The 22,663-nt window shown below is 40.0% G+C and overlaps 2 protein-coding genes and 1 long non-coding RNA gene across 3 annotated transcripts; 2 read left to right on the top strand and 1 right to left on the bottom strand.

The window, feature by feature from the left end:
- Positions 1-8,399: 8,399 nt before the first annotated feature.
- CG43054 (uncharacterized protein) lies at positions 8,400-8,930 on the bottom strand. Its single transcript, NM_001259139.1, has one exon. It carries the CDS (start codon positions 8,886-8,888, stop codon positions 8,478-8,480), a length of 411 nt encoding a protein of 136 aa, NP_001246068.1. The 5' UTR covers positions 8,889-8,930; the 3' UTR covers positions 8,400-8,477.
- Positions 8,931-10,407: 1,477 nt separating this feature from the next.
- CG15147 (uncharacterized protein) lies at positions 10,408-11,043 on the top strand. Its single transcript, NM_136010.3, has one exon. The coding sequence runs from the start codon at positions 10,571-10,573 to the stop codon at positions 11,009-11,011; it is 441 nt and encodes a 146-aa protein (NP_609854.1). The 5' UTR covers positions 10,408-10,570; the 3' UTR covers positions 11,012-11,043.
- A 55-nt stretch (positions 11,044-11,098) lies between these two features.
- Positions 11,099-11,691, top strand: lncRNA:CR44413 (long non-coding RNA:CR44413). Its single transcript, NR_124341.1, has one exon. It is a non-coding gene; the product is annotated as a long non-coding RNA:CR44413 (long non-coding RNA).
- The last annotated feature ends 10,972 nt before the right edge of the window (positions 11,692-22,663 follow it).

Raw genomic sequence — 22,663 nt, 5'->3', positions numbered from 1 at the left:
TGACATTTGGCCAAGCATTTGAATAACGCAACGGCCACGAAGGCGTTCTTCCAATGCCAACAGGTGTCCTCGAGTGTGTTTGTGTGGCCCGGCGAAAAGCTTTTAGCATCTAAAGGTATGCAAATCAGTTGCTTCGCCACAAAGTTGCTGGCACTTTCAGCTGGGCGGAATGGGAAAAGAACTCGTCATTAACCCCCCCAATTTCCACGACCCAGCTCAAAAGGGAAACTCCCCCAATTGCATTCTCGACCTTCTGCATTCTGGCCACGCCTTTTGTTGCAATCTTTGTAGCAAACTTTTCGCATTAGCTGCCGAGTTTGATACTCCAAAAACTATTATAGAAAAATATTTTTGCAACCCAAGTGCGGCCAAGGGTGGCGAGTGTGATGCTTTCCGGAAAGGTTGGTATTTGATCCTGCAGCTGACTGGTGCATTCTATTGGCTGTTGAGCGTTGCACGCTGCAATGCTACAGTGGGGAAAGATTTAGTGCTCCCCTGTGCAATTTTATTTCTATTTGAAGTTAATTAATGTGTGCAATAACACATGAAACGATGTGCAACTAATTGGAATGTACTGAAAAATAAATAAAATTGAATTCTTGTTATTTAAAACAATGGGTCGAGGCTCCCTTAAATTATATTACTTCTAAAATAAATAAATGAAATTTGCTAGTATCTTTAAAATGTATAAATTGTATGTTATACTATATGCAACAACTTCAGTTTCATGTTATTGCGGAGCGTGTGCTGGAAAACTTTCGTTAAAATTTGCCGACTGCTTTGCTACTTTTCACGTCATCGAGGTGCCTGGTATATATATTCATTCTGTGTGTTTGGGTTGCATTATGTGTGCAGCCGTCGTTGTCGACGTCGTCTAGATTGGCACTCGATATTCGCAAGTGCATTCCCGCAACGTCACTGAGCTATCCCCTTTTGCACCCTTTTTGTATTTTCAGCTTAGTTAACACAAAGGCATATTTACGTTACCAACCAAACCCAAGCCGAGGAGAAAAACGAAAAACCCAAAAGTTACTTGCGTAAAATTTGATAAATTCCGGCTAAGGCTCCAGAGCCTCCAGACTGACGGCAAATCTAATAAAAAATACCATTCACTCTGTGTGTGTGTGTGTGCCGCAAGCTACACTGCGGCCAAAAGTTAAAACTTTCAAAGCCCTAGTCCTCTTTGTATTGCCATGGCCCAACTCTTTTCGACCATCAAGTTCGAAGCTCAAGTGGATGGTTGACCTCTTGGCCTCTTCTGGCCATTTGCAACATCGTGCATATTTTGTCGGCCTCCGTTCAATTACCTTTTAGGCTTCAGAATTAGCATCCAGCTGGGCAAACATTTAGTTTGTGCTTCGCAACTTTAAGCTGAAGTCAGGCTGCTCGGTTGCCTTCCTGGTGAACTTGAACCAACTGTTGCCCTGTGTTCTGAGTCCTGTGATATGTAACTTGTCAGAAGTTTGCTGACGTGCAGATTAAACGGCGAGTAGTCTGCCAGGAGCAGTGGAAACGCTTCTGGAGCTGGGGATCATTTATCATGAGCAGCGTACTCGAAACATTTTGTTGACACTCTTGACGGCTTGCAGTTCATGGATAACGAATTTCGTGGATGCCGCGTTGGCGATGAAAGGGCAAGGGTTAAGCCATTGGGTGAAATATTGTTACACTGTTCCAGCTCTTTAATTGCCACACCAAAACATGTTGAAGATGGTGTTAACAGAAAGGTGTTGATCCCTTTCCCGTTTGAAAATATACCGAGCACCTATTAAATTTATTTAATGATTACAAATTTATTCTTTGTATAGCATCTCTTCACTATATTTTATGCCGAACAATGCATTATTAATATTAAGTTAGTCAAAAACCAACCATATCAAACATGGTTAGCACACACCTGCTGTGAATGAGCATTTATATGCAACTGGCTTGAAATAATTGGATTGAACTGGAATTTTTCCATTCTGATGACCAAGGATACTAGGGCAGGATACCTGCTGTTCAACAGAGCATCACAAATCACAACAATCATGCGCGTTCAATTGCGCATATTGATTGTGAATATAATGCCCACTGCCGTGTTGATTGTGCTCACAGGTCACATAACAAAGGTTGTGACCCATGGGGCACGCCCACCGCCCTTCGCCCACTATCTGCGGGTTAACTAGCTCAAGTCCCCGGACAAGAGGCGTACTTTTGCGACTCACTGTGTCTTGCTTGTCATTTGTCTGCGTCGGCATCTGTGAGCTTGTGTTTCCTCCACGGACAGAAGGACAAGAGGTTCATCCGTCGCCGCTTGTCGGGCGGTTGTCCAAAGGTCGACCTTAACCACACACTCCCACTGTTCAGCTCACTGAAAAAAAAGCATTCTATATATTTTGTAATGTACAAGGGGAAGTTGAAAACAATTTCTTTGGGCATTCAAATTGTCCTACACTATATTTGCAATCCATTTTTACTCGTAACATCGGTGACATTGCCTTTCATTGCTAGAAAATAAACCAATTTATAGACAAATGTGGAGGTATAACTTTAATTTTTTTCAGTGCATCCGCCCAACTACTCAACGATGTCTGTGTAATTGTGCGCACTCGGAGCGACCTCGTTTGTCATTGCAAATTATGCGGTTAAATCGTTCGTGGGCCTAGTTCTGTCCTCAAACCATCTCTTTAAAATATTACATTGGGTTTTGTTTTAAAGCACTCTGCCAGTTGGTTTTAACGCAAACTGAATATTCATGGTTAGCAGGAAAAAAACTCGTCGACCAACTACTACTGAACCTCTGTGCATTCGTCTCGAATTTACATATCTTTCACATATGCATAAACCGGCTTAGAAAAAATGATGTTATTTTCCTGGTTTTAAACTCCCAGCTTCAACTAATAAATCTGAAAATGGGAAAATCCATGTAAAGTTGAATTACCGCAGTTAAAAAAAAATATATAAAAGTTCAAACGAAAAACCCACGTTACGGACTTTTATTGCTAACTAATTGTATGCCCTATTAAAAAGGAGTAATATACTAATGATGAAACATTCATTTTAAGCACAAATTTAAATTGTACGAACGTCATACATAGTACTTTATTTATTTACGATAATTCTCATAATTTTTTTAATAAACATTACTTAATAAAGTTAAGTGAACCGAGTTGGCGAAAAATACATTTAAACAAAAAGTTTGTATAATCCAACCGCACTTAAAGCTAAAGTATCTTAACGAAAAAATAGAATTGTCGGTGGAGATACACAGAAGCGCTCAAGGACCTTAAGTGAACTTTGACTTTTTCGGACCGCAGAGCCATGAATACTTGTGTTTATGATGAGCCACAACTGAATGCCAGCATTTGCATGTGCCAAACAGAAAAATATGCGAAATAAATGTGGGTGCTAAAAAAATGCTTTATTAAAAAAGACGACGAGGTTGTTGATTAAGTTTTCCTTTACGATAGCCATAATTAAGGGTAACCGTGAAAGCCTTTAATTGAGTTTTCTTCGGTGCGCTCTTTTGTACCCTGTGCAGTTCTTGAAATTCCCAGGACCTCCCGTTGAGAGGACTTGTCTACGGCTTCGTCGCCATCTTCTTGTGGCAGCTACCACTTTTTGTGTTGATGGATTAATCTCTATCACATGTAAACAATTCACGTGCTCAGAGTTTGCCCTTGTTGTTGCGGCTGATGTTGTTTTTCAACACTTTGCTACTGGTTTTTCGCCAGGATTTTGCGTTGCCGGGTTGCATCATAAAGTCATTTGAGCATATAAATTGTACTTTTATGCTCCGCGCCTGTCCCACAAACACAATTACTCCAGCACGTTCCACGAAAGGGGCATGTGTGTGTGTGTGTGTGTGTGTTTGTGTGCTGGCAAGGACTAGAAAGGATGTTAGTGAAAGAGAAAGCCGAAAAACTGAGCACTTGACTTAAAGCAATGCCACAAATTCATGTTTAGACATTAAATTTTCCTCTTTAAGTGGTAAGTTGAGCTTATCTTAAACTTACACATATAGTTTCTATCACTATCTAGTTGTCCTTGAGTTCTCTCTGTGCAGTCATAGACTGCGTTCTGAAATCCCTAATGGCCATACAGTGCGTACTTACAGCGAATGATTCGTATCTCAATCGCCGATGGCCTTAATTACACTTCTTCAGTGCTATTGTGAGTGCAACTTTTGGGGCATATATCAGCTCTTTGCCTGCAGGGCTGTCCAAACAGCAACGGGCTAATTAACACAGGGTGGTAAAAGAGGGGTGTGGCAGTGGTAGCAGTGGCAGTGAATGCGGGAATTCCCCGGTGCCACAGCAGCCAGAGTTATGCATTAATAATGCTATCGCAGAGCAGCCCAAAAGCCAAAAACAGCAAGCCAATGTGGAGGCACACACGCAGGACACAGGCTTTTGTCATCGGCATGTTGCATACTTTTCTGGGCAAGTGCAACATGCAACAATAGCGCGCCGTCTGGCCAACAACAAATTATAATGCAATTGCAAATTCTCGTCGTTTGTTCTGTTTTGCGTCTGTGTGCGTGGGTGAATTTATGCATTTCTGTGCATTTCCTGCATTGGAATTTACTTGGGGTTATTACCAATGCCAACGGCCGTCGGAACGGCATAAATGCAAACTACAAACTGGAATTGTCCTGCCACAGCGTGCAGAAAGCCCCACCTTTCGTCCCCTGTCTCCACAATCGATGTGGTTTTTGACATTTTTCCGCCAATTGTTTTCGGACCGGATTTTCCACACTTTTGTTCGGTTGCAGCGGTCTGCCGCATTTCATGTTGAGTATATTCCCCATCGATTTGAGTAAAGGAAATCTTCATTTCCGCACTTACCTTCAATTTGAAGTCAAGAAGTTTTCTGGAAATTCGACAATTATTTGGTATTTTTCGCAATAGCAGAAAGTTCAATGTCGAAAACGGTCGCCTAGGGAAATCCATAAAAATGGAAAAGTGTCTGGGCAAATGAAACAATTGTTGTAAGTGTTTCTCAAGGTTTAAGCTAAATGATGTACAAGCTTAAATGATATTTTATGTAATTCCCAAAATGTGTATAAATAGCTTCGCAGCATTTCTGAAATAAAGAATTGAGGTCCAATAAAATTTTATTTATTTTCGAAATTTATTTGTTTTATGAGTTGAGTCAATTTAATATGACCCTTCAAAGCATACCAGTTCTGTTTAATTAAGGGACTAATATAAACACACTTTTTCTCTCATAAATGCATTCACATTGCCGTCACTTCATTAAGCATTCTCGCCTCGCACCAAAAATGAAATTTAAGCAACTTGTTGCAATTACAATACTGTTGATAGGAAAACTTTTAATCGGCTTAATGCGCAGCGAAACTATACAACTAATTTCTCGGTAGGCAAAACCGATAACAGCAACACAACATCCACGAACGACCGAAACTTTGTGGTTTGAACTCGATGTCACTCACACTCGATTCTTCCAGTAACATTTACCTACGCTCCATAATCACAGCAACTAGCAAGTTCATAGAACATTTAGATATTACAACAATTTATACATCTTTCCTTCTTAATTTGTAAATAATATACTCTGAGTTCATGTTGAAAACCAATAATTATTAAATAAATTTCATTTTACATATATTGTAGGCCGTCGATCTGTATATTCTACATATATTATTTCGATGTAAGATCCTAACTTTTTGCCCTGAACCACAACGTATTAGTAATTTGTTTACTCGTATCCTAACTTCTTCATATGCGTAAGGAGTGACATCACTGTCGCACACAGCTGAATATGCATAAAAGTGTAATGGTACATAATTTCAATGCCTGCACAAACTTTAATTAAAACGACTTTGCCGAGCGGTAAACATCAGTGTCCCAGGCGACAACCGCACACAGCTACATATGATGCGCACACTCACCCAACAGAATGCTACGTGCAACCCAATAGATACACAGATACACGATACACGAGGCTCCTAATGAAGTGCATGAATACCTTAACAAGATGGAACCGAAATCTGTATGGTAGTGTGTCGGTTCGGCACTGGGGCTTTCCCCACTGTGTGCGTGCCCATAATCATTTTGATGGGCACGTAAAATTCAAACTAAAATCACTAGAGCGCTGGCAAACAAGGACGCATCTGCCAAAGGCAAGGAAAAATACGTCAGAAAAACAAGATGAGACCGAGTGGCAAACTAATAAAATGTTGGAACTGCCACGAAAAACATGGGCAGGCCAACATCAACTGTGGCCCAAATCGGATGTTAACCGGATTTATGCGCAAACTTTAGTGAACGTTTAATAATATTTATTCTAATTGTGTTTGGTCGAAATGTGGCTGCACATTATCGCCTTCGGAGAAAGTCAATACATACGCCCTACTTGTTGATACATGCAATTTTAAAATGTTTCTTCCATGACTTTCCACATTAAAGTGTAAATAGTTCTGCCATTGATCACACAACCGACAAGAATACATAGTTTTGGCGGACGTGTTTAGAATTTCTGTCCGCAAAATGCTGACCTCAGTTGTTGGTGGATGACTTGACCTGAAACCAAAGTAAAATTCTATAGAGCTTGTGGTTTGGTCTGGTCGGTGATTAACCGCAAGCAATAGTACCCGCTGGCCAAACGTTAACTTCTAATGGCTGCATCTGTGCGATAATTCAATGCAATAATAAGGCATTTAATCATATCACAGGCAGATAGATATCTCCTCCACTCAAAACCATTCCCCGGCCATTACAATTGGCCATTAAGTCAGCCCCACTCTTGCGCGAAAGCCATGAACAAACTGCTAATTAAAGATAAACAACACTCTTTAATAATAACAATGAGGCGGCGAAAAAAGGGGAATGCTAGGCACTTAAAGTTTTATGAAAATTGAAAGGAAAATATTTAATTATGAATACAAGGCAGCAGACGGAAAATAAAGCGTAAAAACGCTTTACCTGTTGAAGACAACGAGTGCAAAAGCCCCAAGCAAATATAACAGAGGCTAATGGAATACATTGTTCTGGTTACTGGGCAGAAAGCATTAAAAAATACTGCGAGTGATGTTCCCACAATAGATTTTCCCTGCTGAAGCGGTTTGAGAGATTTACTTAATTACATCTATTAAGAAATTCGTAATAAAAATCAGTCAACTTCTTCCCAAATTTGAACTTTAAAAAATGTTTAATTTTTAATAACTTAATTATGAAAGAGAATGTTTCAAACGAAAAAAAGCTCTAGAACGCCTATAAAACTAAATAAACGCCTTGGGTGATTCGACTGACATACCAATTAGGCTAATTCTCTTGATTATGAATAAATTGCGGCAATGGAGAGGGCGTCGGGGTGGGGCAATAAAACCGGGCGAAGTGGGGATTATTAAGAAGCAGGTGGCGTGCGGTGGTTGGTGGCGATGGCCGAACAATTTAAAGCTCATCAATTCAGGACAAAGCAGCGCGTTGAAAACAATTGAGCAGTTAATGTTTGTTTACCCCACGTCCGCTCAAATAAAATGCGAGCAAAATATAAAAGCAGATACTAGAGGGAGGGCTTAAGTGAATTTAAAGGAAAAAATCCCATTTGAGACTTTGCTTTTCGCTTTTCCTTCCTTTTTTATTCTGAGGGCATTCTTTCGGGCAACACGCCGGCGGCAGAAACTTTTCATAATTGAAATAAATAAAATACAACCAAGACTAAATTGGAGAGTATATATATATATATATATAGTATATATCTGGTACGCTGGGGAAATCCCCCGATGAGCGGCCATCTATGTTTGTGTATCAATGGAAACTCATTTATTTGGCGAATATTTTATAAATAATGCGGATTCGTTTTATGCCCGCCGGACTCGTTTGTTCAGAAATTTAATCAAGCCTCGGCCAGCCGTGCGGCGAAAATAATTTTCACAAATTCTTATACGCATTTCACTTGCCACACCGCCCTAGTTCAATTCCCGCCCCCTTCTACGCCCAATCTTTTTGCCGCTGGCATGCAAAGCGTTTTTTAATCCCCGGCAACTTCTGGCTGCCCGAACAAACGCATTGGCCAATTTGTGGCAAGCTGGAAAAAAGCAGGGGCCAAAGAAAATCCCAGCCGAAAATGAATAAGTAAAGCTGAAGGTTGAAGGCCATGCCACAGCCCTGTGGCAATTGCAGGAGTTGCACCACCACGAGCATTGACAAATGGGGCGAGGCCACTGGCCAGATTACTCGGCCATCTATAAGTTCAGCTGACGAGCGGAAAGTTGCTCACTTTGGGCGTCCTGGCCAAAGGGGCAGCAATTATCATAATGAGTGTGACAGCTGAAAATATAAGAAATTTATCGATGACTTGCCAGGTAAATTAATCACAATAAAGGAAATATTTAATGAATTCTAGTCAGAAGAAATTACATTTTGATTTAAAAAAGAAAAAACATATTTCTTGCATATAACTAGACTTCATATATAATTATAATTATAATTTTTATATACATATATATAGAAAATTCAGTTAACACAACTTCAAAGTAGATTTGATTTTAAACAAGTACAGCAATTTGTTCCTTTCTTTGGGTGATCAATTTGGCTGGCCTTGTGGATTGGTTGGGCTTTTGGTTTTTCAGCTTCACAAATGTCGAAATCGAAACGCTTTGGCACTTTGGCGGTCTTTACCTTTGTTATCACACACTGAAATGCGAAACAAAATGCAAATAGTATGACTATTATGCAGCCGATACACACAAGAATTATGGGGACTTTCCACAACATTTCTTCTTCTACAACATTTCTGGACTTCAGGTTTTTCTTTATGAAACTATAGCACTCATCTGCGCTCATCAGGCCAATTTCGTATTTACGCTTAGCTTTGACTGTTTGAAGATTGGGAAAAAACTTTAAGCGACTTTCCTCGCATATATTATTGAACCAATTCATTTCGTCTCAGTATTTTTAGAAGTACAAAAATAAATTTGATTTCCAATGTCGATGAATTTATCAGTGACAATTGGTGCTTTGTTATTTTTTTTTTTATTTATCTGAGTGGTAATAGCTTTGACTTAACTGATGCTGAATCCATAAAAACATGCATACATACTAATATGCACCCAATCTTAATCCTTTTAATAGTAAGCCTTTTTTTAATATAATACATACCAATATGCATCCAATCTTAATCTTTTTTATACTAAGCCTTTTTTATGTAATACCATTTGACCCCTTTAGAAATAGAATTCGAGTAAGCTCCCATAAATCTTGAGTTTTAAATTTCTTGACATTCACTAAGCCCAAAATTGAAAGGCGAAGGCAAATGTTTGCGATAAACTACCTGAGCAACTTAAAGCGAAAGTCGAGGGCATTCCCATGACTATTTGTTGGGTATTTTGCCAACACAAACTAAGTATGTTGATCCAATCAGAGGGAGCAGAAGAGCCGTATCCAAGACCCCAAACCCCAAGACATGGTGAATATATTTTCCCAGGGATTTGCGGCGGGATTCGAATTTGGATTCAAGTCGTAGTCGTCGTGTTCGTCGTCTGTCAACTGTCATCGGCTGTGGGTCGGTGGCTCACGTTCCGACCTCTAACCCTTGGTTATTATCATGTGGCCGGGACTTACATTTATTTATTTCCATATTATTCGAGAAGCAGCGGCGCTGCTCTACTTTCAATAACTGTGAATAAGACCGAATGAATGAACTGGCTAACCTTGCCGCTGGCTCGACACTCGGTGGCTGTGGCTCAGTGGGTGGTGCTGGGAAATGAGGCGCTCGACTTTTCCTACGCTGCTTTGTGTTCGGTTTATTAAAATATACATTTTCCTTTTTTCATTTGGCTTCCTTTTTGTGCGCTGTATTCTATTTGGCCGTGCCTGTGCGTTTGGCATGCTCTGCTCTTTACTCTTTAGCCTGGTAAATTTTGCAGAAAAAATCTTCTTTATTTTCTTTTTTTCACGTCGCCGCAGGTCAAAATGTCAGCAAAAACTGGACAATATACTAGACGTACAGTAATTACTAGAAAATTACGGATTTTTTGTCCACTTTTCAAATTAATTACTCATCACATTGCATTTGCCATAGAATGCACTTTCTCTTGAAACACATTCTCGCAAATTGCATGATACTCGTACATAGATGAATGCCCACTTTTTGTCATTCTGTATGAATATAGCTTTCACTTTTGATCGGAAATAACTCTTATGTACTTTGTATATCTCATTTCGTGTCTTGTTACCTCTATCTAAAGACCACTGTATAGCTCTGTTGGTTGATTTAATTTTTGTATTTATTTTAAGGCTTGCGGCTTTTGCATATTTCATGCGCATTTGCATGTTCTTTTTGCGAGCCTGCTTCGTCCTCGAAGATTTATTTGTCAGATACGCTCTTTTATTTGATTTATGAGGGCGCCCCATATCCTCCATCGGCCAGGTTATCTGGTCGCCGATAAGCTGGAGGCTTGAAGCTGCCCAGGAGAATTGTGTCAAACCTCTGAACCCCAGATTCAGCTCCTCGACCGGGATTGTCTCCCACATCCTGCCATGCCTGCTGCTCGCTGAAGTCCGTGGTCTGTGGTCCGCCCAAGATTTCCACCTGTTTACCTGTGTCCATCTGCCTCCCAGAGATGCCCGACAAAAGGCCACTGGATCCACTCCAGCCGGTGCTCTACATTGACCACTGCCGTTATCGTCAAACTTATCGCAAGCGAGCCCTGCACCTCCATTCTTCGCTGGCGGAGGCTCTGAGGGCCATTCAGCCAAGGGTTAAGCTCCAGCTAAGGATCAACGACAAAGGCCCGCCCGAAGATGGATCCTTTGAGGTTGCTATTGCTCCGCAACCAACCGATGATTCCACGGCCCGTCAAAGTGTATGGACTGGACTAAGGCGGATGCCCAGTGCATCGAAGGTTCCCCATGTGGACGACATTCTCACCCCAGTTTGTTTCGCCCTCAAACTGAGGGATCCGCACAAGGAATCACATCGGCGGATGCTAACCAATTTGCGGCACAACGAAGGCAGTCGACCAAGGACGAGGACTATAAAAAATGTGTTAAATAATACCTAGTAAATATTACAATAATAAACCAACACACTTGCAAGATCTTGAATTGTATTATTCATTTTAATTCAGCAAACAAAGCAGTCATAGCTTAAAATAGCCCTTTAAGCCCAAATCTAAAGTAAAATTAAAGTTAATGTAAAAGACAAAAGACCACCGAAAGGTCAGGCTTCATTATCCCGCTCATTTTTTGGTTAATCTGCAAAATCTGCAGCCAAGTGAATTTCGTTTCTAGGCAGGCACCAAAGATAACAATAAACCCCGAAACTAATGAAAAGACAAACTCTGCGCCGGAGGAAAATCCACTTGGCGGAACTAAAGTGTGATGTGTAACTGCGTACAGGCGGCAGTTATGGCAGCGCCAGAAGATGCAAATGAAAATTGCAGGAGGCACCGAAGGACCTTCGAACCCCACCCCCCACCCCCTTTGCACATTTCCTGCTCATTTTCGCCGGGGGAGTTGCCAGTTAAGATTTTCGCCTCGTTGCAGGGATCTTTGAAGGAGCGACAGGAGCTCAAGTTGAGTGCTGCATTTCGGCTTCATTGCATCTCGGTGAGCACACAGTGGGCGATAGAGGTCTGCTGTGAACGGATGGCAAGGGGAAAGGACATTAAAAGGTAGCAGGGGCGGTGCATTTCAAGGGAAAAAAGCACAATAAATCCCTACCCTTGTAGTAGTTGTATAATATTTTCGTTGCCAAAGTATTTCGCAGCCTGACGGATCGCCTTTGCCAGAGCGTCTGCTTTCGTGACTTAAGTTTTCAGCATACGCATTGTATGCACTCACACACACATACACATACACACTAGCAGCACACGCATACTCATTTAACTAGGAAGCACACACAGTCGCCGAAGGATACGCAGCTACAGTGGCATCAAAAATATGTGTGTCCATAGAAATGTACTAAGCGTACATTACTTATATATTTAAAAAACTCTTAAAAAAAACAAATTTATTTTTAAACAAAAATTATAATGTTCTCGAAAAGTTCAGCATTTTCGGAGGTCAGCATAGTGACCTTCATCCTAAATAGATGCACGCACGATGCGATAAAGTTAAGCAAACTTTCTACGAAACAAGGTTGTAATCGAATCGATGCAATTAGCTATTAGCTATTAACTTTGGTTAAAAATATGCTATTGAACATTTCAGAAAATTGAATATCAATTTCTGTAAGTATCGTCGATCCGAACAACGCCAACCTTCACTGTTCGCCACTTCGTGTGTGAGTCCTGACAGGACGTGCCGGCCTGGTCCTGAAAGGCAGCATAAGTAGTGGAAAACGGCAGCATATTAATCTTGCAACCAACAACAGCTAAAACAATAGCAAACAGCAAAGGCCGCGAAGGCATTGCACCAGTAGTAGTATATGGTGCTCGCAGCTTTTCCTTCCGCCAGCCAACGGAACATGAAACTAAATCGTTTGTGTGTGCCCTTTTTATTTTCCATTTTCCTCCAAAGTAAATGAACTTCATTATAAGTAAAGCGTCTCTGGAGTTGCTTTTCTTTGTTGGCGGTTGACTTTCTCTCTTACATTCTTTTGTTTTAGCATTTTTGGCTTTCGGTTTCAGTGTCAGTATAGTTAACACAAATGGCGCATTTTGTTGGTGTCTGGCTGCCAAAGCTGCTGCCAAAAAAAAAAAAAAAATGATGCTGACTTTGTAGGAGTCTGCAGGATTTTTGAGAGCCAGAGAATCACGTTCTCCTTAAAGTTTGAGCTTTAACTTATGATGATGCCATACTTATGAGATAAATTCAAGAGAGATAATTCAATGTCAGTAAATCGGATTTCATTTATCGCAACTGTCTTTTTTTTTATTGACACTCCTTTTTCGCTGTTTTAATATACTTGGTGTCATTTACATTTTTGCTTCTACTGCAAATATTTGAAATAGAAGTGTAAAAAATGAATAAAAAAACGAAATTTAATAGAAAGAATGAGAGGAAGGCGAGCTTTATGCTGTTTACGCACATTTTGCCAGTCAGCTAAGAGCCTTTGCTACGCTTCTTGGACAGCAGCTCCCTAGATTTTGCATGGAAAAAGTGCAAAGTGCATGTAAAATGATTTTAATAATATTTCAAATTGACATTGTCGATGGTCCTGATGACATTCAATTAGTGCTCAACACTTTTTGCAGCTGCAACAAATGATAAGTGATTGGTTTCTGGCTTAGACGTTTCTCCTTTTCAATTTTGTTGCACTGCATGCGCAATTTTCAACTGACCCCATTAATCAATTTGGAAAACCCTTGTTGGTTATCATTTTTCTTTGACGTCATACAGATCAATCCTTGCAAGAATTTACACAGCATACCATTCCAGGCATTTAATTAAGCTAGAGAACGTTCAAGCCCCAAAACACTCACTTAATTAAATAAGTACTTATATTTTCAAATTCAGGTCAATCACTCAATCCGTTTTAAAAAGTTAATTTATTTTTCTTTCATATTCATTAATGTATGACGGAAAATAGCACAATACAAATTGATCGCATTTTGAACAACGGAAACGGTTTTCAGCAATAGAATACAATTTATAGATGCCAAATATTTTTAAGCGACTGCACAAAGAGGGAAAGTTGTGAGCTGGCTAATTGGCATTGAATTTCATACAATTTTTTTTTTTGTGCGTCAGATTTTGTCTGTTGCGCGATGTTTGCATTGTGCAATATTCGGGGGATTTTGATGGTGTTCCGATAACAATAATCAGAATTGTTGGCAGTCCACTGGCTTAATTAAGAGAGTTAGCGTTGATACATGCCGCACTTTGACCGCGATTATAATTCCGCTTTAGTCAGCGTTGTTTTAAATCTTTCGTAATACTGGCATCCATTATTTGAACCATCAAGTGTTTCAAATAAAAAATAACCGAACAGAAAGTCGCCGCAAAGTCAATTTCGATTTCAATTAAAAGCAGCCAGGAATTCGCCATATGCCCAGAATGCAAATACCAATTTTGACATTTTTCCAGACCAAAAATGGGTGGTTGGGCGCGGCCAAGGTGAGCGAATCGAAAAGGTCACTCGAACACTGCTGACCGACTGACAAGTTTCGCAATCTCTGGCAGTCAACCGTGAGGCTTTTTCTGATGGCCAAGACATATTGAGATGCATCGGCATCGAATTCCCAGGGTGATGTCCTTAAATTGGAATCGCTCAGCTTAAAGTGGAGGTTGTGCCAGCAGCGCAATATAAATATTTACTTATATTGATGCGGAAAAAATGCAATCCGAATTTGATCAACTTTTATAAATTTAATATTAAAATGTAAATTCTGTAAATTGAATTATTTGAATATGAAAATATTTATTTACGACAAAGTTCATTGAACTGTATTGTAACTATCATAGTTTTTGGCTATCAACCTAATTAGATGAAAATCGTATAAATGCAAAACGGGTTAGCCAATATAGCAATAAATACAATTTTAAATTGTGTTTACTAATTTAGCCTTTGTGTAATATGAGCCATAATGTAAATTGATATCTGCTATTGAGCCACTTCGTGAGCAGCCAAATGGTTGTTTTAAAAAGCAGAGCCATATATTTCGAGCAATCCCAATGTCAATCCTTTATCGCTGTTCCAAATGTCGGGCTATCCGATTCCCCAAAGGATTCGCCACAAACACACGCACAAATATGACAACGACAACAACTACAACTGGTCCTGTCCAAGTGTCATTCCGTCATGATCTATGGATGGCAACATAAATTTTAAGTGCTCAACTCGGGGGCGTGACGGCATCGATGCTGCGGCGAGAATCGAATTGAAATTTGAAATTTCAAAAGTGATTACAACTATACTCGGCTTGCAGGACCCGCGTGGATGCGAAATTTCAGGCGCTAAAAACTGATTGCCGGAAACGACTGTAATTGGTTGCACATGCAACCTCCAAAGGGGCGGTGTTTTTTGTTTTTGGCGATGATGCGGATGTGGAAGTGGAAGGGGAAGTGGCTTAGTGCTGATTGGGTTGCCTCCACATGGGCATTGTGGCTGCAGCGGTTTCGTTGCAGTTTTTAGCATTATTGTTATTATTTTGCGGCGAGCGAAGAGCGCTTGTTAATGATTTATGCATTCATTGTGCATAGAAATGACATTGCAGTTGTGCGAACAAAGTGTGTGTGTGGTGTGGGGTGGCTCCCTTGCTAGTTTAAATGCACATTTGGGGCAGTTTCAGTGGGTGGTGGCTTGTGGGAGGCGGTGGCATCGCAATGCAACCGCATTGCTGTCGACATCCTCGACTTCTGTGATTTATGCTGCATTTTGGCCATTAGCCTAACACTCTTGTACCGCCAACAGTGCAGACTTAACAGCCTTAAAAATGAAGAGGGATAACATTGTTTCCAAAGAGTAAAATTCCCAAAGAGCATGCTCTGTTAGCCACGATTCTCTTTCTTTTAACTGTTAGTTAGCTGTTAGTAATTTTAAGAGTTCTCCCAGCTCTTTCACTGTTAGTTTTAACATATCTCGGCAGCTTCAACTTCTTAACATCACAACATAAGGTTCGTTTTTCCATTACTTGGCCATAGGTCAGTAATTTTTGTTGAAAACAAATACAAGACCAAAGCACGTGATGCCATAAATCATTTGTTTTCGCCCGGAGTTTTTCCGGTTTGCAACACACATTTGCATTGAAATGTTTCAAGATAGATTATGCATAAAGCAAAAGTAAGCAACTTGGGATTTTAATGATATTATCTTCTCTAGTTTTTATAGTAATTTTTAAAGTTTAGCCTAACTCGAATGTTTTTTATGGGTTTTCATTTAATTGTGAAGGAAAGACCGACTAATAAATCCTGTTTTTCCCATAGACTCCAGTCCTGATTTAATTATATTTCAATCACGGTCTGCCATTGTCCCGATAATGACTTAATCTTAAATATGATTTGGCGATTATATTGCTGCACCTTTTTATTGTCACTTCCTGGCCAACAAACCGTCCCAAATTCCCAAGCCAGAGAAACAGATTATGAATTCAGCTCAGTCATCGAAGATCTAAGCAAAAAGCCAACAACAAAGGGAGTCCCAATGAAAAGTACGAGGAAAACCCAGAAACAATAGAAGAAAAAGATACTTTAAACCCGCTGCTGAGTGGATGTGTGTGTTAGCTTTTCGTATCTGTGTGTTGCTCACGTTGCTGTTTAAGATTCATTTAGCTGCAAAACAATGGCAGCAAATGGCTGGAAAATAGCAACGAATGTATGATACTCTTAATGGGAGAAACCTGCGGAAAAACAACTTTCGTGCACAAGCCTAATCCACTTTTCCTGCACTTTTCCGGCTAGGTTTTGTAGTGTATAGTGGCGGGAGAGACAACACATTGGCTACGGCTTTGGCTTTGGTTGTTGGCCGTGGCTTTTGGCCGTTGTCGCTGCTGCAGTCGCGGCAAATTACGTGAATCAGCGAATTTGGCAGCAAGATACGGCCAGCGATAGTGGCAACAAAAACAGTTACCGGCAGCCACATAACGACGCCGCGGCCAATTGCCGATTAGCATCACTTTTGCCCAAGGCGAAGCAGTGAGGAAAAGCAGTAAGCAAACAGCAGGGGTGCGAGCAGGAGCAGAAGCAGGATAAAAAGGATGCCCATGCCGGACGGATATGCAAGTGCAAAACAAAAGAAACAACTTCAATATGGGCGAAGTGGAGGACGTGGCATGACTGTAAGTGATTGTAAGTGAGTGAGAGTGTCTAATGAAGCCATCGCTGATGACCAAACAAGATGAAGGACCAAAACACTGGCGAAAAAATAGGATACCACACGGCTGGCATAAATAAAGCCTTTCCTGGGTAACTTAAAAATACAGGTTATTATTTGGTTATTTTAACTTAATAAAGAATAAATAATTAATTAACAATATAAATATTGCAAGTTGGATTAGAGCCTTTGTCCCATTTTCCTTTTTTTTTCTGTAGACGCCTTTTCTAGATTGAAAGTTTGTTTTCAGTGGTTTTGTCCCTTTTTCTTGACTTCCATTGGCATTTTTTCTGGCCAGGCTTTAAGAATGACAACCTAAACAAGGGCCGGGGTGTAGGCTGGGCGTAGACAAAGGACACACAACCAGGAGACAATGATGTCGCCAAAATCGTTGACGAGGATCTGCCACCGAGGGTGCCGCGCCTGGATTTGGAGGACTCAATGCCTGCCGCTACGAGTGTCAATATGAAAATGAATGCGTGTGGTTGCCTCTCCTTTTTTTTTGACTGCCACACCACCTTACTGGTGGTTCTATGTGTGGATATGAATTATTCATAAAATGGCAATGGCACTCTGAGCAGCGACAAGAACAAGAGCAAGTCGTGACGATGCCTTTGGAATGTTTGTGGTAACCAAAAAAAACGGAAAAATACCTCGCAGCTCCTGATTTCAACTTATACTCTTTTTGTTTCGAAACTTCCTTTTATGTGGGTGCCAATAATATTAGTTTACATCGACAAACACAATTCGGTCCTAGAAGCATAAGTTCCTGTACGTTATAATGAAAAGAACAATCCGTTAAACCAAGAAAATGTTGTTAGACAATAAAAGAGTATTAAGTAGGCCGCCTATCCTGCTTTTCGTCCCTTTTTTGATTTTAGCAATCGCGACAAGGGCAAAACACGAGAGCAACAACAATGAGACGCCATTTGAGATGCCTTCCACATAACACACACACCCACCTTTATGCATATATGCAAGAGTAAGTGGGTGTCTCTCTATGTGTGTGTGTGTGGGAAAACTATGCGACATAAAATGTTACGAGGATGGCGGATTGTCGAGTCTCTGAGTTGGTCGAGGCCTCTTTGAGGCAGGTTAACCCTGGACAGGCGCCCCTGACTTCAGCCCCCATTAGCCAAAGTGAAATTAAGTACAGATCTTGCTGCAAATTACTTACCATCTTTCGGTGAGATTGAGTTGCAGGCCCTCCAAATGCAGCTTATAACCTTGGAGCCCGACCTAATCTGCCCAGTGAAAATCACTTGAATTCGCCAGCTAATTAGTAAAATGGAAAAGCTTATTATCCCGATTGCAAAACTTCTGCTCTCGTATGCTGCGTAAATCAAGAGAGCTGGAAAATGAATGAAAAGGTAAAACTTACCTGACGTTTTCGGTGAAATTTTCGCAATCGACACGAGATGAGAAATTTGTTGAATTTGCAACAAGGACTACGCAGCGACCAACAACACAATCATCATCGGCATTAGAGAGAGTTTTGCACATCCTGAACTCCCCCATCCATTTCGATCCGCATGCATAACAAAATCCATAATGTTTGCGCAATCAAACGAAGCCAAAAAAATTTAATCGAACTACGACAAGAGCAAAAAAAAAATTCCTAACAAAAGGCAAAAAAAGGATTGGAAAAGCGAAAAAAATGAGTTGCGTGTGCTCTTTCTGTATTTGCATATACATTTGCATATGTCTGTGAACAGTGGTTCGGATTATGCAATTTGATTTGTTTTTTTTTTCTCTGGATTGTTTAAATTTATTCTTTGGAAAAATTGACTTTAAGTCTATTTATTGGCATAAAGCTTTATAATTTTAAATAAAAAGGATTACAGTTAATAATGATCCATTTATAGTATGAACATATTAACAAAGTGGCAATCGAATAGGTTAAAAAAGTACGAGGTCATATAAAAATATTCTTGGTATCTAAAAAAAACTTGTTTACTATATTTTCTGTAAACTCACGTTTTTCCAAAAACCAATTATCACCCCACTGTGGAATACATTCTTGTTTGGGTTGGCAAACCTACATGGGTTAGCATTGCAAATTTTCGCGACTTGACTAGAGCTTATTCAAATGATCTGAAGAGTGCTTTGCCCAGATAGCAGAGGAAATCGAGGAAACGGAAATCGGAGGGGAAACTGGAGGAAAACTGTTTTCAACACGAAAAGGCAGTTGGTAATTAGCTTAGTCCTTCAACTAATTTCAACAATTCCGGCAAAGTCTCTGTTTTATTGTGGTTTTCCATAACATTTAAAGCCAAGTTTCTCCTTTACTGTAGAGCCTAAAATTTCAGTAAACATATCACGATGCCACGCCTACTTTCTGCCTAGGCACACTCCATTTGCGCGGTAATAGTTATTTGCGGACAGTAAAAACGAAAAGAACATAAAACAATTATAGTCCCTGCGCTGCATCGCATAAAAAGGAGCAGGGCAAAAACCTTTGACAAATTTATGTCGCTGCTGCGTGGCAAGAGTTTCGCACTTAAGCACAGTAGAAGTTAGCCAATTATAATTTTCATGTATCCAAAAACATTTTAAAGTACCAGCCATTCAACGATTCATAATCTAAATAATTAATAAATATTTTTAATTTTTTGTCGAATAAATTTGCCAATATTTATCTTCTTTATTATTTAGATATAAGATGTCTAAACATATGCAGCAATATATTTTTAAACTATATGGCACTATAAAGCAAAATCCCCGATAACTATATCGAGTCGCTACTGTACCATTTAAAGCCTTTTGTCACAGCAAACAACAAACTGACTTGCTAATGAAAAGTTTATTGCTCCGGGGCTATATGTACTTAGATCCCCAGCCATGGTCCGTCATGGCCCGTCATCTTCCGACGGGGTCTCTCATGGCAATGGAATGGATCCGGGTGCTCCTGCATATGCATACCAGTGAGCTGGTATCCCCCGGCTCTCCACTGTTGTCGTCTGTTTAGTGCTAATATTATTTACACCAAAGTAGACCGAGTGGGAGGCAAATGACAAAGCGACATAGACGCATAAGCACTTTATGTGAATGACGCCCCCAGGCATAAACTAGAATTATAACGCACACACACTCGGCGAAATGTGACGGAGCGAGCCGGGAAACAAAGGACTTTCCCGACTCCTTGCCGCAAAAGTATGCAACAACATTTTGTGTAACTATATTTCAGAGGCAGGCCAAACAAAACAGCAACAGTCGCTGGCAGCGTCAAATGAGCATAACGCATGGCCCAAAGCCAACCGAAAGAACCCAAAGGGGTATATTCATGGATTGCAAGTGTATAAAAGCGTCTTATTCTCTTTAGGCCGACTTTTTGAGCTGGCTTTTACATATTCAACGACGTATGTGCCCAATAAACCTGAAAAGGCCATTAGAAATTTTTCAATTATGTAAAGGGGACGAACAAGGATTAATACATTTCATGAAAGTCACACTTGGGAAAAATTTGATAGTAATACATAATGCAAGCCTAACTAAATTAAGAAAGTTGTTGGGATTTCCTAAAAAGTCTCTTAAGCAAAAGAATGTTGTTTTAGAACATAATCCGTATAAATATACAGGCCATACTTTTAACTGTGCCTTAAACCAAAACATACTCAAGTAATAATAAAATTGGATAACAAGAGTATATATTTAACAATATCACACTTTATGAGTTCAATAAGCAGCAAATCCGTAAGCAATCTTACTCGCATAATCAGATAATCTCCTAGTGATCTCACTTTATAACATGTCTCCCCATTTTTGCTCCTCCGGAATAACCTTTGCCACATAAATCGCTCATCTCTAACAAACACACAGGCACATTCAGCCAGGTTTGCTGCTCCGTTCAGGTATTTTACGAGCTTTATATTGATAAACAATAAAACCACCCATCGCAATTCACACACACACACACACACACACACATGTGTAAAGTAAATCCTGAACTTCCCCTTTGCCACGCCCCGGCACACTTGCTTTTATAAATTTTTATTTTAATTTTATTTATTTTGTTTGGCATGGCTTTTATGTATTTATGGGGCAACATGCGAATGCAAATTGAAAAGGAACATGAGCAGCGACACGTAGATGCCTCAGCGAAAAATGATTACGGGCATTTGTATTTTCCTCTCATTTTATACTTTTTATACTGCAATAAATAATTTTATTATGTGCCGAGACCAATAAACACATTTGAGGCAAACAAATAATCGAAAACATGCAGATGCAAGGCGCTCCCGGCGAGATCCGCATATAAATCAGGGATATGCAAAGGGTGTCCTTACTCGAAACTCCATCTCTTATTACTGTGCCACAAACTTAAACACTCTAACTTTATTAATACTTATTACTGAATATAATTATTGAACTAGGATTATTATTTGTAAATGTATAGCAATATTGTAACTAAATTATAGACAAATAAAAGTTGCTTAGTTCAAAACGCAACACTTCGTTAAAGAGCATTTCAAATTCGCTTTCACTCTTTATTACCCACTCAATCTCTTCGCCTCCCATTGACATTAGGAAATGAGTTTAGCAATACTTTAGCAATTTTCACAGGCTCTCAAAAGCAGACGAGACAGTCACAACACATGTGGGCGATGGGCGATGGGCTGTGGGTGGTGGGTGGCTGGGAGGCTACTTAGCCACGCACCCTTCGCCTGCTATACGATTACATGCCAGGCCGTAATGCTGGAAAATCCACAAAACCCTGTTAGCTTAAGCTCATTTGGTAACTGGGGAACGGGAACGTGAATGTGGGGCTCGTTCACTGAGAATGAGAAGGAACATTCCTCTTATGGCAGTACAAATGATATGCGTATTTAAATGGAATGGCAGTAGCATTTCCGAAAGGGGGAGCACACGAAAACGCCAAGCAAAATCACACTCAAAGTCAAAGTGGTAAGGTGATTTTGAAAGGGAAAAGGCTCTGGAAATGAAAGGTAGAGAGTGTTTATTTTGAAACCAATAAGATGATTAAGGCTTAATTCGCTTACAACTGTAAGCGGTTATTGCAATTCCAAGAGATAAAGAACACAAATTTTGTGTATTTCATCATCCAATCAAAATTTTGGTTGACACGAAAGGTATGTCTAATAATATACACGACTGAGATTAGAAAAAAATTCGTGTACATTTCTGCTCTTACTTGAACTTGTATAAATGCCTATGAATGACCAATCGTTTACTCTCAAGAGTTCCTTCTCGCATTTTTCCATCAGCCTGGACATGAGTTACTTTTGCATTTTTTTTGCGGCCAGCCAGACTCCTAGAACACTCTCCATCACCATCTCTAGCCCAAAATGGTAGACACTTTTTGGTCATAAAACATAAATCTGCAGTACTACAACAAGACGGCAACGAAAAAGGCAAAACATTCGAAAAAAGGCAACACAGTGCACTATAAGTTCAAGAGCTCACAACTGCCTGGATATATATATCTATGTATGTACATATATCGGGGGGGTCCGCCCATTTCTTCCCCTAGTATAATGATGCCAAGTTATGATTCCATGTGCTCTGTTTTGTTTGCTTGGCAAAACATTTTTTCTCGTTCAATGTTTGCTAGCCTCGGCGGCCGATAGCCATAAATTCCAGTGCAATGAGAAATTGTTGTATCCACGAATGGAAAGAGTATTTTTCGATGCATTTACGTCGCAGCAACAGCTTAAGATGACGATTATAATTAGCCAAACATTTCTACTTTAACTAAATCAAAAACTTCCATACATACAAGTGAATGACTTTTTCAAAAAAAAAAAAGACGAAAGTATTTCGTTGGCAACGCAAAAACTTTGGAATAGCGTATTTTCCCATCGATTTAATTCGCTAAATGAATTTCCCATCCTCGGCCAGCTGCAAGTTCAGTTACCCGCATTCAGTTGGCTCTTGGCGAGTGGGCCATAAAACACAAGCCGGTGGAGAAGACGCGAAAAAGATGAGAGCTCGACTAATA

Source organism: Drosophila melanogaster, chromosome 2L (genome assembly GCF_000001215.4).
Source record: "Drosophila melanogaster chromosome 2L".
Taxonomy (NCBI): Eukaryota; Metazoa; Arthropoda; class Insecta; order Diptera; family Drosophilidae; genus Drosophila; species Drosophila melanogaster.
The sequence above is the reverse complement of the archived record's forward strand: the minus strand, read 5'-3'. Positions and strand labels throughout refer to the sequence as shown.